The following is a 15,833-nucleotide window of genomic DNA, read 5'->3' on the forward strand; positions in this document are numbered from 1 at the left end:
AGAGTAAATGGGAACCAGAAAATAAACAAAGCAGAAAAAAATGAATATGTATAAAACAATTTTCAAATTATCCAAACGAATAATTAAAGCTACAAGAAAATCACTGAAGGTTTTCAAAGAGCTATATCAAGTGCTGAAAGAAGCAGTGAACCAGATATCAGCTGATATGATCGAGACGCATATATATTATTTATGCTAGGAGATCAAATAAGAAGAACAAGTTATTTCTAGATTTATGATCTAGGAAAAATACAGAAAAGTGGAGGGACCACCCAATCACCACAGAAAGTGGTCCAGATGCAAGCTGTAAAGGTTTATCAAGATTTGAAATCCGAGTTTCAAATCCGAAGAAGCATTCTATAAAAGGCAGGAAGAAGGAAGGTGAGATCATCGAACATTTCCTCAATTTCTTTCAGAAATAAATTGTAATATTTCTCTTTCCAGTTTATGAGTTTTGCAAGTTCAGCTATTATCAGTAGCTAAACAAGTTTCTCCTACTATACGGGAGGTTACTATATAATAATAAATGTTTGTGTTTGAATAAAGAAATCATTTGCTCTAGCCCCTCTCATGTATTATTTTCAAAATTTTATTTTTTTACTGTACACCAGAAGGTAGGAAACGAATTAGGGTTATGTCAAGTGTTGTTGAAGGAATCTGCGTCAGAAACCATCGGTTGCGATCGAGTGGTTAGACTGTGAGGAACAGTCTGTAAAATTCTGTGAATATAACCTGGTGGAATTTCAGTCAAAGATGTATTAGATTTAATTTATTATACGGAAGCATGATGGACCTTTTATAAATTAAAAAAAAAAATCAATTATTTGAACATGTTATATAGGCTGGAAACCTTGCGTAGCTGTATGTCTTGAGACTATATGCCTTTAAGAACAGACTCGATATATATAATAATGCCACATACCATCAATGAATTAAGGATGTTTTTGAAATTTTTTAGTAAATGGGGAGTTTAAACAAAGAAAAAAGGGATGGGGAGTGAGGAGAAAGTTGAGAATGTGAATGAGAGTAAAAGCTAACCAAGTTGACTGGTAGGCCAGTTCTGAAGAAGCGACCCTAATCGATTAACTAGAGTGATCTCATACAAGACTTTTCTTTATGCTCGGTGTTCCATTCAAAGCTTAGAATCTTCCAAAAAATTTCATTACATGAACCAATCACTTTTCTTGGAACAAATTAAGTGATTCAGTCATTCATATAGTATACTTTGCTCATTAAACCCAAGATTTGGAAGTCATCCAAAGTTTGAGTCCAATTTCTATTATTTATGATTAATAAGTTGGGTTTAGTTCTTCTCCTAATTGCAAAATGAATTTCTTACTCTTAAATTTATGTGATCTCTTAATGTAAATGATGAATGATTCAATATTTAAAATGTTTCAATCATTCTCAATGTCAGGATATGTATTTTGGACTATATCTGATGTCAACCGGGCAAATCGGGTAATAGCCGGGTGGGCGATTTGCCAAGTCAAGTGTTTGGATATATGTGCGGATGTTCTTGCAAGTTACTGATGGTCCGGGGTGGTTGAGTTCCCTGTCACCTGGAGGACAGTGCCCGGGATGATTTGAGTAATAACCCTGAAAACACAGAACGTTAGGGAAGCGCCGGAAGTTGTTCCGGCGTATCCACTCCGACGCTCAAGTCAGTAATGTACGCAAAGGAAAACTTAGAGGGAGTAAGAATATTTGTGAGTGCTTGTGAGTACTCCAAAAAGAGTTACCTCCTCTGTAGTACTTACGGGGGGTCTTTATAGATGAGGCAGGTAGATGACTTACCCGTCGAATTCGGATGGTGGTCCATGATTCGGGGTCATGGGCCACGTTGTCAAGTAGTGGGACACGTACTAAGAGTTGACCTGGTCATGGAATGTGGTAAAATAGGCTCCGCAATGTCAGGAAGACGTGGTGATCAAGGAGAGAATGCGTCTTTTTCTCGGGTGTTTTCCACCCGAGTGCCTCTGAGGTGTTTCTTGAGCCGGGAAGTTTTTACCCGGATATTAGCTGATTACTCCCCGGGCGTCCTTCCCACCAGGTCACTGAAGGTAATTGTACTTCAATATCTTTTCCCCGTTCTGATCTTGCCCGAGTTCGAGAACCTTCCGGGTCAGGGTCCATACCCGGGCCCGGGTTCTCTTGGGGGCATCACCACTCCCTCCTAAAAAAGTCGGGCTAGAGTCTATCTCGCTGTCCCGATTAATAAAAGATGTTCTCCTGGTGATACAGGAGTTTTCTATGACTCTGCAGATGTGGATACCCTTGCTGATGTCGTCGTAAGCCCTAAAATTCAAATTTATTTTCAACGTTCCGCGTTTCGAGGGCTGTTACAATATCTCGATATTGACGCCTGTCTTTTCGCCTGCCCTGCGCAACTTCCAATATTCACCCTAGCCGTAGATATATTCGAGAATCAACGATCGGGATATATTCCTCTTTCCTATATATATCTGGTATCCCCTATCCCTTGCTAATTACTTCCATAAATATGGCGGATGCTAGCAGCTCGAGAACTCCCGGGATGACCGAAGCCCTTAGGGAGCCCAATCTGGAAGTTCAAAAGTCCATCATAGAAGATGAAGTACTGAACGAAGTTCTTGGCTATTGGGAAGAGCTTCAAGAACTGAAACTTCTTTACGATTCCGGGGAAGCCACCACTCCTGCCCTGGCATCCAAACTAAGGAAAGTGCGCAAACAACTACACTTAGCTGAGTGGGTGGACATCTTCACGGATGGTCATGTATATCAGCTGATGCTTCGGAAGGAATTGAAGCTCCTGAAGAACATTCTCGGCTCTTCCAGCTTCATGCAAGGCTCCACTCCCCCGCTGTCGGCTTGGTTGAAGATACGAATAATTGTAATAGAAGAGAAATATGACGATGTAGTATGCGCCAATGTATATGGTTGAATAAGAATTTATTTTAGTTCCTTTTTCTCTATCACCACTCGGCTTATAACCACTGTAAATCCAGTGACACATCATGAACGGGGCAAAACCATCTGAAATAATTTACTAAAAACTTCTGGACTTGATATCTCCCGGGCGATTAACCCCAATGCTGGGGCCTTGCGTTCCCCGGGCTGTGAATCACCTGCGGGAGCCTCGGGCTTCCCGGGCTCCATGAAATGCCGGGGACTCGTGTTCCCCGGGCTTGGATGAGTGCCGACACCCTAAGACTTCCCGCCCCTCGGTATGGTGTCCCCTACACAAATTTCGATCTTTGATACTAAAGTTCCGCCGAGGGACGCCCCATTTCCCAAGGTAATAATGACGCTGTGACATTGATATTTGTTCGCGTCCCTTTGACTACCTGGAACAATTTTTCAGGCGTTTCCTGATCCAACACGCATGCTTAAACCAACGGTCGCGATTAATCTCTCCTCCATAAATGCGTAGTCGTTTCACATGGTTGGAAACTTTTCGGTTTCCTCCAGACTACCGACCTTCTGCCTATAAATAAGTAGATGAAGGCGAAGTGAGAGCGATTGTTTCGATCATGCCGAGTTCAAGTGAAACTACTGTTAACAGCAGTCCGTATGGTCACTTGCCACCCTCTACGCGCGTTCATTTAGAGTCGTTGAAGAGGACCATCGAGGAGTTTATTCTGGCGAAAGTTATGTCCACTTGGCATAAGATTCATAATCTTGTGCAATCCTTCCAAGACGGTCTGGCCTTTACCAGGCCACAGAGAGCATTGGCCAGGAGATACAAACGGATATTTTATGTGACGCACGTGACCGAGCTAGCCACTGATCAAGTTCTGCTTCAGGCGATGCTGCGGAAGGAGTGGAAACAGCTGCGCAAGCTTGCCGCTACCGAGTCCTTTGCCAACCTTCCCCTCCCCGAGCTTCATAGCTGGATGTCGGACTGGGAGGATCATGTAGGCTCTAGGCTGGCTACTGTGATATTTCACCGATTTTATTAATAAAATTTTATTTTGCGCACTTCGCTTGTGCTCTTCCTTCAAGTTTATGGATTTTAAAGTAAAAAACCGGGGTTTAAAACCTTTCGGACTAACGATAACTTGCCGGGGCCTCAAACCTCCCGGGCTCAAAATAACTTCAAAACTTTCCGGGTCTAAAATAACTTGCCGGGGCTTCAAACCTCCCGGGCTTAAAATAACTTGCCGGGGCTTCAAACCTCCCGGGCTTAAAATAACTCGTCGGGGCTTCAAACCTCCCGGGCTTAAAATGACTTGCCGGGGCTTCAAACCTCCCGGGTTCGAGGTAACATGCCCGTTATCTTTTTTGAGGGACATGTAGGATGTCATGATGACACGTGTTCCTTTTTCCTTTCTAACGGTCGGCAACGTTCCGTCTCCCGAGGACCCGATAAGTCTGACACCTTCATAATTACACGTCCTTTCACCTGCTAGGTGCGACTTACGATGCGAATCTGATCATTCATATCCCCCCAGATCAACGGCGGAGATCCGTGATCCGGGTGTGTTTTTCTGAACCGACGCGGACCTTTGGATCATGGCTAGATCTACGGCCCAGGTCGTTTTTCTGCTCCTATATATATCTCCTTCCCCAACCCGTCATTACTTTCGCCAATTTTCACTAAGCCTCCGCGTCTGCAACTCTGTCATACTGCCGATCAATCCCCAGCGATCAAACCACCACTTCTCTTCCAAACACCGCGTAAGTTCCCCTTTTTCCATTATGTCTTCCTCCCGTATTTCTTCTACTTCGGGTAATATCTATCAGGGCTCCTCGGAATTTGAGTCGGAGGCCCTGCGCGATAGTCCCCCGATTTCTGCCTCCCCCGTTTCTACTTTTCGTCCTCAAAATTCAACTCTTCCTTTTCCTCCCCTCAAAAAATCTAAAACTTCTCGCGGAGCTGGGCCCTCCCGTCCCCAGAAGAAAAAGAAGAAGGTAACTTCTTCGAAACCTTTAGCCCGGGCTATTCCTTCTCCTGCCCGGGCTACTGATTCTGACCCCTTGCCATGGTTTTCTACCATGGTGAGCTCTCTCCGAGCCAAATCCGCCGAGGAGATCCGCATCCTTGGCTCCATCCCTGTTGACCATGCTATTGTCATCCCTGGTCCCAGTGATCGGGCTGACAAGCCACCAGAAGGGTATCTTACCTTCTTTCGAGACCAGGTCATCAATGGCCTCAGGTTTCCCCTTCACCCTTTTTTCATTGGGATATCTTCCCTTCTTGGCATTCCCCTCAACCAATTTCACCCTAATGCCATTAGGATGATGACCTGTTTTTTCACCCTCCTCTCCATGCACCCCGACATCCCTCTTGAACCTTGCCTTTTTAATTTTTTCTTTATCTGCTACATTGGCGATTACGCCTTTTCATTCAAGACCCGGTCTCATCATAAACTTTTCGGAGATATTCCTTCTTCCGTCAAGGACTGGAAACGCCGGTTCTTTTACATTCGTCCTGTTAACCACCCTGAATGCCCGGTTGGGTTTATTTCTACCCTTCCTGATCAGCTGGGCCTTCCTGAGAATTACCGCACACTTGACTCTTACACCCAGTGTGAGGAGGTGGTAGGCGGTAAGGTGTATAGCTCCTCTGCCCTCCTTGGTGAAAATTTATTGGTGACTTACGGTCTGAGCCCCGGGGTGGAGGAGTCTACCGATCGCATCATCGAAGAGTTCGATGCCTTCCGCCCCGGTAGGTTCCTTTCGTTAACCCTTATTGTGCTTCCTTTCCCTTGGTAGATCACATAATCTAACAAGCTGTTTTGTTTCCTGCAGACGCTGAGATGAAAGAAGCCTTTGCCCAAAAGTTGGCTGAGGAAAAAGCGGCTAGGAAGGCTGCCCGGAAGGCTGCCGCTGCTGCCAAGAAGGTATGCGAACAGCGGGGGTCTTCATCCCAGGTGGTTACTGGAGACCAGGTCGAGGAGGAGCCGGCATCCCAGGTGCCTGTCGAAAAAGGGAACCTAGCTACTGCTGAGGCCGGGCAGGCTGGTACCTCTCCTAGCGTCCAGACGGCCCAAGCCACCGAGCCCAAGAAGCAAGGGGTCATTTTAATCGAGGAGGAGTCCTCGGGCTTGGCTCTCCGGGCCACTTTAAAGAGGAAGGCTCCTCAAGAACAGGTCCGTGTTGAGCCCCGAGTGGCCACCCGAGTGGCACAAGGGCCCAGGCCTGCTCCGCCAACGTCTCCCATCGGGTCCCCTTTGACCCCTACTGCAGCTGTTTCCCCTCCTGCAATGCCCGAGACCATTTTCTCGGCCGGAAGCTCGTCGATAGGCTTCCACACGCTGAAGCGAATGGCAACTCCTGCCGATGAGACCATGCTTCTGGCTTCGAAGGCCGGGGATCTGATGATGGAGAGTTTCAATCTCCTACTAGCTGTAAGTGTTTTCTTTCCATCACTCCTGCTTCTTTGCTTCATCTGTATACTTTCTTTCTTATGCATTCTTTGGTTTATTCCCAGAGCGGGCAAATGGCTAGAGCGGCCTTTGAGAAGATGGGTGCTTATCAAAAAAGCACTGAGGCCCGGGCAGCCTCCGCCAAAGCTCTCCATGATGAGGCCCAGGCCCGCATAGTTCAACTCCAAGAGCTCCATGCGGATGCCCTCCTTGGCCAGAGCACCACGATAGGCTGCTTGCAGGGTCAGCTCGGGGAGGCTCGGGCAGAAATCGTCTCGCTGAAAACTCAATTGGAGAAGGCAGAGGCCAGGGTTGAAAAGTTGGATTTAGACGCACGGGCTGCCCTGGATAATTTCGTGCTGGCCACTCAAAGGGTGGATGAGCTGGAAGCTACTCTTTCGGCCCGAGAAGCGGATCTCAAAGCTCGGGCCACTTTAGAAGAGGAGTGGCGAGCTGCTTTCCTCGCTACTGCAGAATTTAAGCAACTGGTTGTAAATAAATCCTTTCCCTATTTCAAGGCGGGCTTTAATAAATGCAAAGCACAAGTGAGGGATGCCGGCCTTCTGCCTTTGGGAAAGAAAGGCATACTGGATTTAGCCCGGGCTGTTAGCTCCTTGCCCGAGGATGGTGCGGAGCTCCCGGCTGAGGAGGAATCTGAGGTGGAAGAGGACTCGGAGCCAGAGACTGCTCCTTAAAGTTTTTTGCGCTTCTTTCCTCTGGTAGTTGTAATACTTTTCCTTAATGAAATTTCTCCTGAGTCTTTGCTTTATAGATAAGAAGAATTCGTCAAGTGTTGGAAGATAATCGGGCCTCCCAGCTTAATAATACATTGACGCGAAACCGGGTCATGGTACCACCCGGGTCCTTAATAATAAAACTGAAGGGAAACCGGGGCGTGGAACCACCCGGGCCCTTAATAATAAACTGAAGGGATAACGGGGCATGGAACCACCCGTGCCCTTGATAATAAACTGAAGGGAAACCGGGGCATGGTACCACCCGGGCCCTTAATAATAAACTGAAGGGAAAACGGGGCATGGTACCACCCGGGCCCTTAATAATAAACTGAAGGGAAAACGGGGCATGGAACCACCCGTGCCCTTGATAATAAACTGAAGGGAAACCGGGGCATGCTACCACCCGGGCCCTTAATAATAAACTGAAGGGAAACCGGGGCATGGTACCACCCGGGCCCTTAATAATAAACTGAAGGGAAAACGGGGCATGGAACCACCCGGGCCCTTAATAATAAACTGAAGGGAAAACGGGGCATGGAACCACCCGTGCCCTTGATAATAAACTGAAGGGAAAACGGGGCATGGAACCACCCGTGCCCTTGATAATAAACTGAAGGGAAAACGGAGCATGGAACCACCCGTGCCCTTGATAATAAACTGAAGGGAAACCGGGGCATGCTACCACCCGGGCCCTTAATAATAAACTGAAGGGAAACAGGGGCATGGTACCACCCGGGCCCTTAATAATAAACTGAAGGGAAAACGGGGCATGGAACCACCCGGGCCCTTAATAATAAACTGAAGGGAAAACGGGGCATGGAACCACCCGTGCCCTTGATAATAAACTGAAGGGAAACCGGGGCATGGTACCACCCGGGCCCTTAATGTATGCCGGGGTTCAGGACCTACCGGGCTTTTAACAATAATCTTTTCTGAAGCTTGCTTTTTATTGCCAAGTATTTACAAGGGATTTACAAAAACTTTTTAAGGAAAATATTTCTTAAGATGGAAAGCATTCCAGGGCCTTTTGAGATAACGGCCTTGCCCATCTTCGAGATAGTAGGTGCTTGAGCTAACTCTGCGTACCACCTTATAAGGACCTTCCCATCGGGCCTTAAGCTTGCCGACATCTCCAGCCGGGTTTGATTTCTTGAGGACCATGTCTCCTATCTGGAACTCTCGGTGTCGGACCCTTTGGTTATAGGCTTTCATCACCCTACGTCGATAAGCCTCCATTTTGATTGCTGCTCTTTCTCTCCTTTCTTCAATGAGATCGAGTTCACTAGCTCGGGCATTATCATTGTCTTCCGGATATGTGTGTACCCGGGTTGAGGTTTGCCCGATCTCGGCTGGGAGCACTGCTTCAGAGCCATATACCAAGCTGAATGGTGTTTCCCCGGTAGCTGTTCGAGGTGTAGTCCGGTATGCCCAAAGAACACTGGGCAACTCTTCTACCCAGTCTTTTCCAACTCCGTATAATCGGGCTCTGAGTGCCTGGACAATAGTGCGGTTGGTTACCTCAGTCTGCCCATTGGCTTGCGGGTAAGCAACTGAGGTAAAAGCCTGAGTAATCTTCATCTCCTCGCACCAAGCTCTGACTTTATTCCCCTGGAACTGCCTTCCGTTGTCAGATATAAGTTTCCGGGGGATCCCGAATCTGCAGACAATATTTTTCCACAGGAACTTAAGAACCTCTCCCTCCATGATTTTGGCCAGGGGTTCTGCTTCCACCCATTTAGAGAAGTAGTCAATCCCTACGAGCAAGAATTTTTTTGAGCTCGAGCCACAGGGAAGGATCCCACAATATCCAGGCCCCACTGATCAAAAGGGCAAGAGGCCCGGATAGGTTTCATCAGGGCAGTTGGGTGATGATTAATGTTGCTATGCCTTTGACATCCCTCACATGAGCGGACTACCCGGGCGGCATCTTGATGCATTGTAGGCCACCAGAATCCAGCGAGCAAAGCCTTCCTAGCCAGGGAAGTTGCTCCAAGATGATCTCCGCAGCAGCCCTCATGGATCTCCCTTAGAACATAAATGGACTCGTCCCCGGAGATGCACTTGAGAAGGGGACCCTGGAAAGATCGCCGGTATAGGATGTCATTGATCACAACAAAACGAGCCGCTCTCTTCTTGATTTGACTGGCCTCCTGGGCATCCTCAGGTAGATAGGATCGGGAGATGTAATCCAAGATGGGGGCGGCCCAACTATCTTCCTGAGCTGGAGGAGGCCCGGTATCCACTGAGGATACCAGGCTAGTGTGGTAAGATATACCCGGCTCCCGATAATCAGCGAGTGAAGCCGCCATTTTTGCCAGGGCATCGGCTTCAGTATTTTTCTCTCGGGGAATCTGTTCTATGCTCCAATCTGTGAAATGTGCCGATGATTCTCTGATGATAGTCAGATATTTTATAAACTTATCCTCCCGGGCCTCATATGCTCCTTTTACTTGTTGGGCTACCAACTGCGAATCCGTATAAATAATGACCCGGGTAGCTCCAACATCCCGGGCCGCTTTTATCCCGATGATAACGGCCTCGTATTCTGCTTCATTATTGGAGGCCCGGAAGTCCAACCTCACTGCCAACTGTATTTTTTCCTCGGTGGGTGATATCAATAGTACTCCCACTCCACTGCCATCTTTACAGGAGGCCCCGTCTGCAAATATTCTCCAAATTCCGCCAGCCTCGGGAACAATCATCTCGGTGATAAAATCTGACAAGGCCTGGGCCTTAATTGCCTTCCTGGGCTGGTACTCGATGTCATATTCTCCCAATTCTACAGTCCACTTTACTAGCCTTCCCGAGATCTCGGGCTGAGTCATGATTCTCCCGAGAGGGGTGTTAGTCAGCACAGTGATAGGATGGGACAAGAAGTATGGGCGGAGTTTCCGTGCTGTGATCACCAGAGCTAGGGCCACCTTCTCTACCTCCGTATATCTGGTCTCGGGCCCCTTGAGCGCGTGACTCACATAGTAGACCGGCCTTTGATCGGTACCTTCCTCTCGGATCAGTACAGAGCTAACAGCATGCTCAGTGGCCGAAAGGTACACCCAAAGTTTCTCCCCGGGTCCAGGCTTCTCAAGGACAGGAAGTCCGGCGAGATGATTCTTCAATTCTTCGAAAGCCTTCTCACATTTTTCATCCCAACCAAACTCTTTGGCTTTCCTTAGAGCTTGAAAAAAGGGGTAGCTCCGGTGTGCAGATCGAGAAATGAAACGTGATAAGGCGGCGATTTTCCCTGTGAGCCTCTGCACATCCTTGACTGACTTTGGGGATGCCATTTCAGTAATAGACTTGACTTTATCTGGATTGACCTCGATTCCTCTCTCGGTGACCATGAACCCGAGGAACTTGCCGCTCTTAACCCCAAACGTGCATTTGGCCGGGTTTAACCTCACCCCATACTCTCGGAGAGTAGAGAAAGTCTCTTCGAGGTCTGGGATGAGCTCATTGTGTGTCCGAGATTTCACCAAGATATCGTCCAAGTAAACCTCTACATTTCGCCCGGCTTGCTTGGTGAATATCCTGTCCATCAATCTTTGATATGTGGCCCCGGCATTTTTTAATCCAAAGGGCATGACCACATAGCAAAAGGTTCCTCCCGAGGTAATGAAGCTAACCTTCTCCTGATCTTCCCGGGCCAAGGGGATCTGATGGTACCCCTGATAGGCATCCATGAAGCACAGCAATTCATACCCCGATGTCGAATCCACCAGTTGATCAATCCGGGGCAAGGGGTAGCAGTCTTTTGGGCACGCTTTATTCAAGTCCCTGAAATCAACGCACATTCGCCACTTACCGGATGATTTTGGAACCAAGACCACGTTGGATAACCAGGTGGGGAACTGGACCTCTCTGATCTGCCCGGCTTCCAATAATTCTCCCACCTGTTCCGCAATTATTTTGTCTTTTTCGAGACCAAAGTGCCTCTTCCTCTGCTTTATTGCCCGGGAGCCCGGGATGATATTTAACCTGTGCTCAGCCACGTGAGGGGAGATCCCTATCAATTCTGATGAGGACCATGCGAAGATATCCGCATTCTTTGTTAGGCACTGTAGTAATTGAGCCCGGGTTACTGGCTCAAGATCCCGGGCTATCCTTGTTGTTTTCAAGGGCTGCCCGGGTAAGATGCTTACTTCCTCCTGCTCCTCTCCCTCCACCATGTATACCTGTTGGGTAAAGTGCACCTCCTCCTTCCCTGGTCTCCTATTCTCTCCACTTCGTCGGGTTCTTTTATTTTCAACTTTGACGGTTTCCGCGTAGCACTTGCGGGAGGACGGCTGGTCCCCCTTTACTTCTCCGATTCTATTCCCCACTGGGAATTTTAGCTTCTGGTGGTAAGCCGAGGCCACGGCCCGCAAGGCATTCATAGCAGGCCTGCCCAAGATGATATTATAAGATGTGGGGGCATTTACCACCGTGAAAACCGTCATCACCGTCTTTCGAAGGTCTTCAGCTCCTATGGTGAGGGGCAAGGTGATTTCCCCCCGGGGATAAACAGTGTGACCAGCAAATCCGAATAACGCCGTTTCTACTGGCTGCAAACGGTAGTCTTCCAGGTTCATCTGATCCAGGGCCTCCAGGAAAATAACGTTCACTGAGCTCCCTGAATCGACGAAGACCCGGCGAATGTCATAATTTGCCACCTTCGCTTGGATGACTAGGGCATCGTTGTGTGGGAGACTGACTCCCTGAAGATCCCGAGGGCCGAAACTGATGACCGGTCCCTCACTCCTTACTGTATTTTCCACTCCGAAACTCTCATGCCGGGAATGTGCCTTCCTGGCTCGGTTGGAGTCTCCATCTGTCGATCCTCCCGAAATCATTTTAATCACCCCGAGGGTCGGTGACCTTCCTCCGTCCTTATTTTCCTTGCTTGGAGATACTTGACCGGTATCACCCTTCCTCTCCTGTCTGATCGGGCCTTTGTTCCCCGGCCCATACCCTGCATCCCTGTTCACCCATGGTGGTCCCCGGGATTTCTTCGCTACCTGCTCCGAAGCACCAGGGCCCGACTGGGAAGGGGCCCGCTTCATTTTCCGGCATTCGCTCGTGCTGTGGGCACATTCTCCGTGATAGGAGCATATTTTCGTGATATAGGACAGGTTTGGGGGCGACTGGTATGACCTGGCTTTCTTCTCATTGTCGCAAATATGGATTCCTTCACCCCGGTGTGGCTTCATTGGGGTGTATCGAGAAAAACGCCCAAGATTATTTCCTCGGGTGTGGTCATCAGTTTTTACCACCCGGTCACCCCTTTCTTTGCGGGTAGATTCCCTTTTCTGCCGCTGTGCTTCCTCCATATTTATATACTTCTCTGCCCGGGACAGCAGATCTTCAAAATTCCCGGGCTGCTTCTTCACCAAAGACCTGAAAAAATCTCCCTCCTTGAGTCCCTGAGTGAACGCTGTAGTTTTGGTTTCAGGAGCACAAGCCGGCACCTCCAGGGATGCTTTATTGAACCGGCGAATGTACGCCCGAAGAGATTCATCACCGGATTGCTTTATCTCGAACAAGCTAAAGGCGGTCTTCTTATACCTCTTGCTGCTGCTAAAGTGGTGCAAGAAAGTGTCTCTGAAACCTGCAAAAGATTGTATGCTCCGGGGTTTCAACTTTTCGAACCACCTCTGGGCAGAGTCTACTAAAGTGGTGAGGAACACCTTGCACTTGATTTTGTCAGAGTAGCAATGTAACATGGCCACATTCTCAAACCGGGTGAGATGCTCGTCAGGGTCTGAGTTTCCATCATACTCCCGTATTTTGGTAGCTTTGAAATGGGCTGGGAGGGGCTCACTCACAATTTCCAGGGAGAAAGGGCATCCCTGGGAGGCATCCGGGGCTGAAACCTGAGATGACCCTGCTTTAGCTTCCAGCTCTTTCACTTTCTTCTTTAAATCTTCTAGCTCCTGGATCATAGCAAAGGTAGGAGCTTTGGAAAACGCCTGGGAATTCTCTTCTCGGTCTCTCTCTTTTTCAAGAGGAGACTCTCCCATTGCCTCATTTTCCTTTGAGTGACTGGATTCAGTTAGGCCCCGAAAAACTGAGCCAACTCCTCTGGGAGGTGACTGGGCAATGAATTTTCTTGACCTCCTTCCGGATTTTGGGGACCAGAGTGGTTCCCCGTAGTTTTACGAGTGGTAACCATATCTACGTCTTTAGTTACAGTTTCCCACAGACGGCGCCAATGATGTCAACCGGGCAAATCGGGTAATAGCCGGGTGGGCGATTTGCCAAGTCAAGTGTTTGGATATATGTGCGGATGTTCTTGCAAGTTACTGATGGTCCGGGGTAGTTGAGTTCCCTGTCACCTGGAGGACAGTGCCCGGGATGATTTGAGTAATAACCCTGAAAACACAGAACGTTAGGGAAGCGCCGGAAGTTGTTCCGGCGTATCCACTCCGACGCTCAAGTCAGTAATGTACGCAAAGGAAAACTTAGAGGGAGTAAGAATATTTGTGAGTGCTTGTGAGTACTCCAAAAAGAGTTACCTCCTCTGTAGTACTTACGGGGGGTCTTTATAGATGAGGCAGGTAGATGACTTACCCGCCGAATTCGGATGGTGGTCCATGATTCGGGGTCATGGGCCACGTTGTCAAGTAGTGGGACACGTACTAAGAGTTGACCTGGTCATGGAATGTGGTAAAATAGGCTCCGCGATGTCAGGAAGACGTGGTGATCAAGGAGAGAATGCGTCTTTTTCTCGGGTGTTTTCCACCCGAGTGCCTCTGAGGTGTTTCTTGAGCCGGGAAGTTTTTACCCCGGATATTAGCTGATTACTCCCCGGGCGTCCTTCCCACCAGGTCACTGAAGGTAATTGTACTTCAATATCTTTTCCCCGTTCTGATCTTGCCCGAGTTCGAGAACCTTCCGGGTCAGGGTCCATACCCGGGCCCGGGTTCTCTTGGGGGCATCAATATCCTTCCGTTCAAACATCGAAAGGCACCCAAAATATGGAAAGGATGTCATAAATAACCTTTCGATAATGGTTATGACGCGAACTAACACAGTGAATAGACATCTCTGTTCGTGACGTGGTGCACTGTGCTTCTGTTTCCTCCCATTCTAGTTCTTTGGTTCCTTCATGTTCTTTATGGTTCCTTCAGGTTCCTTCACTCATTTCCAACATGGTTCTTTACATTTTTATGGAAATCACAAATAATAATATCCGTGTTCTTTAAATGCTTGAAGTTGTTTTAGATAATGTCCCAAGAATAAAATTAAAAGATGTTGAAGGCGAGAAACTTGTTTTGGAAAGAAATTATAATTGTCATATTTTTCTAGCTAATGACGCGATTAGAAAGACTATTACATATGTTAAAGTAGGTGCCTAGGGAGCCAGCTTGTGATTTGTGCTTTTATTTACTCTAATGTAAAACGATCTTTATTTTAATAAGATTTTACGGTTTTATTCAATTATTACATTATGCTTTATCTGCATACCTATGCAAACTGTATAGATAAAATAATTGAATATATAATAGGTACAATGAGGTCTGCCTCCTCTCAACGTAAGATCATGAAACTCATTAAGTAGTGTACCGTATATTCTATACATGTTCCTAGTCGAATCAGCCACCTAAAATGAGTATAAAGATCGCTTGAGCATAAGACTAACATCTATTAAGTAAACGCCATGTTTCATTGGTAAGGGCGTGAAGATGTTCATTCATACAGATGGGTGATCATATAATAATGCACTGAACAACCTCTCTAAGACTGTCCAAGCTGTGGTTCTTACTTATCAAGTAGAATAGCACGTGTTCATAGTTGTACACCATTAGTCTTTTGAACCGAGACAATGTAGGGGCTATACGTACTAGCATGCACTTTGATCCGTTTACCGACTCGATTGAGGGTCATCAGGTAGAGAGGTTGGATGTAGTTTCGAAATACATAAGAGCAAATGCATTGTAATCGGGGATTTGTCGTTTACCTATGGGTGAAGATATCCTATGTGATATGATGAGTTAATAGTGCAAGAAGTTTCCGGCTAGAGAAATAAATTTGCTTTAGGAAAATGTGTTTCCTAGTTACACATATCATGCCACTATTAATACTCAAAGATAAATCACATCGTTATCGAATTCATAGGCAACTCTCGATATACCAATGAATACAGATTCGATGGGGATATATGTGTTGAAGGGATCATATTGTATGCTAACCATGACTTAAGGTCCTTGCAAGCACTATCGGTGATACCTAGAGGATCATGGGGTGATTCTACTAGATGCTCTTACCATGATTCGGTAGGTGCAATTAGAAATGAGTTTTGACATTTTTTACTAAGGAGTTGATGAAAAGAACGAGGCTAATTACGGTAAGCTCGTATAAGAATAAATGTTATTGTGAATCACATGGATATGTGAACCCACAACTAACTGTATCTCTGAACCATTGAGAGTTACATAAGCACCGAATTTTGTGTTCCCGTTGTGAAAGTCAAATTTCAAGGAGTTGAATTTGACGACTATAATTTGATGGAGATAAAAAAGGATGCTTATAGTCTCGGCCAACTCCAATAATTTCCTCAATCGAGTTGAATTTGACGACTATACGTACTAGCATGCACTTTTGCACCTAAAATTTCCTCCCCACATCCCAAGAAGTCTAGGCCAACTCCAATAATTTTGGTTAAAAAATTTCGGTCACCAAGTTTCTTCCACGGCCGCGCCCCGTGCTGCTGCACTAATTCCGGATTTTGGAAATTCGGACGATCCAGTGTCAATGCCTAAACCGTTTG

At 47.1% G+C, this 15,833-nt stretch overlaps 1 protein-coding gene across 1 annotated transcript; it reads right to left on the reverse strand.

Annotated features, from left to right (window-relative positions):
- Window positions 1-8,841: 8,841 nt before the first annotated feature.
- LOC140811288 (uncharacterized) lies at window positions 8,842-13,083 on the reverse strand. Its single transcript, XM_073169152.1, has one exon. The coding sequence runs from the start codon at window positions 13,081-13,083 to the stop codon at window positions 8,842-8,844; it is 4,242 nt and encodes a 1,413-aa protein (XP_073025253.1).
- Between the last annotated feature and the right edge of the window lie 2,750 nt (window positions 13,084-15,833).

The sequence above is a fragment of the Primulina eburnea genome, chromosome 14, assembly GCF_022965805.1.
Source record: "Primulina eburnea isolate SZY01 chromosome 14, ASM2296580v1, whole genome shotgun sequence".
Taxonomy (NCBI): domain Eukaryota; kingdom Viridiplantae; phylum Streptophyta; class Magnoliopsida; order Lamiales; family Gesneriaceae; genus Primulina; species Primulina eburnea.

What these genes read in the sequence shown, in the direction of transcription:
- LOC140811288 (XM_073169152.1), bottom strand. Translation starts at nt 13,083, where the DNA reads ATGGGAGAGTCTCCTCTTGAAAAAGAGAGAGACCGAGAAGAGAATTCC.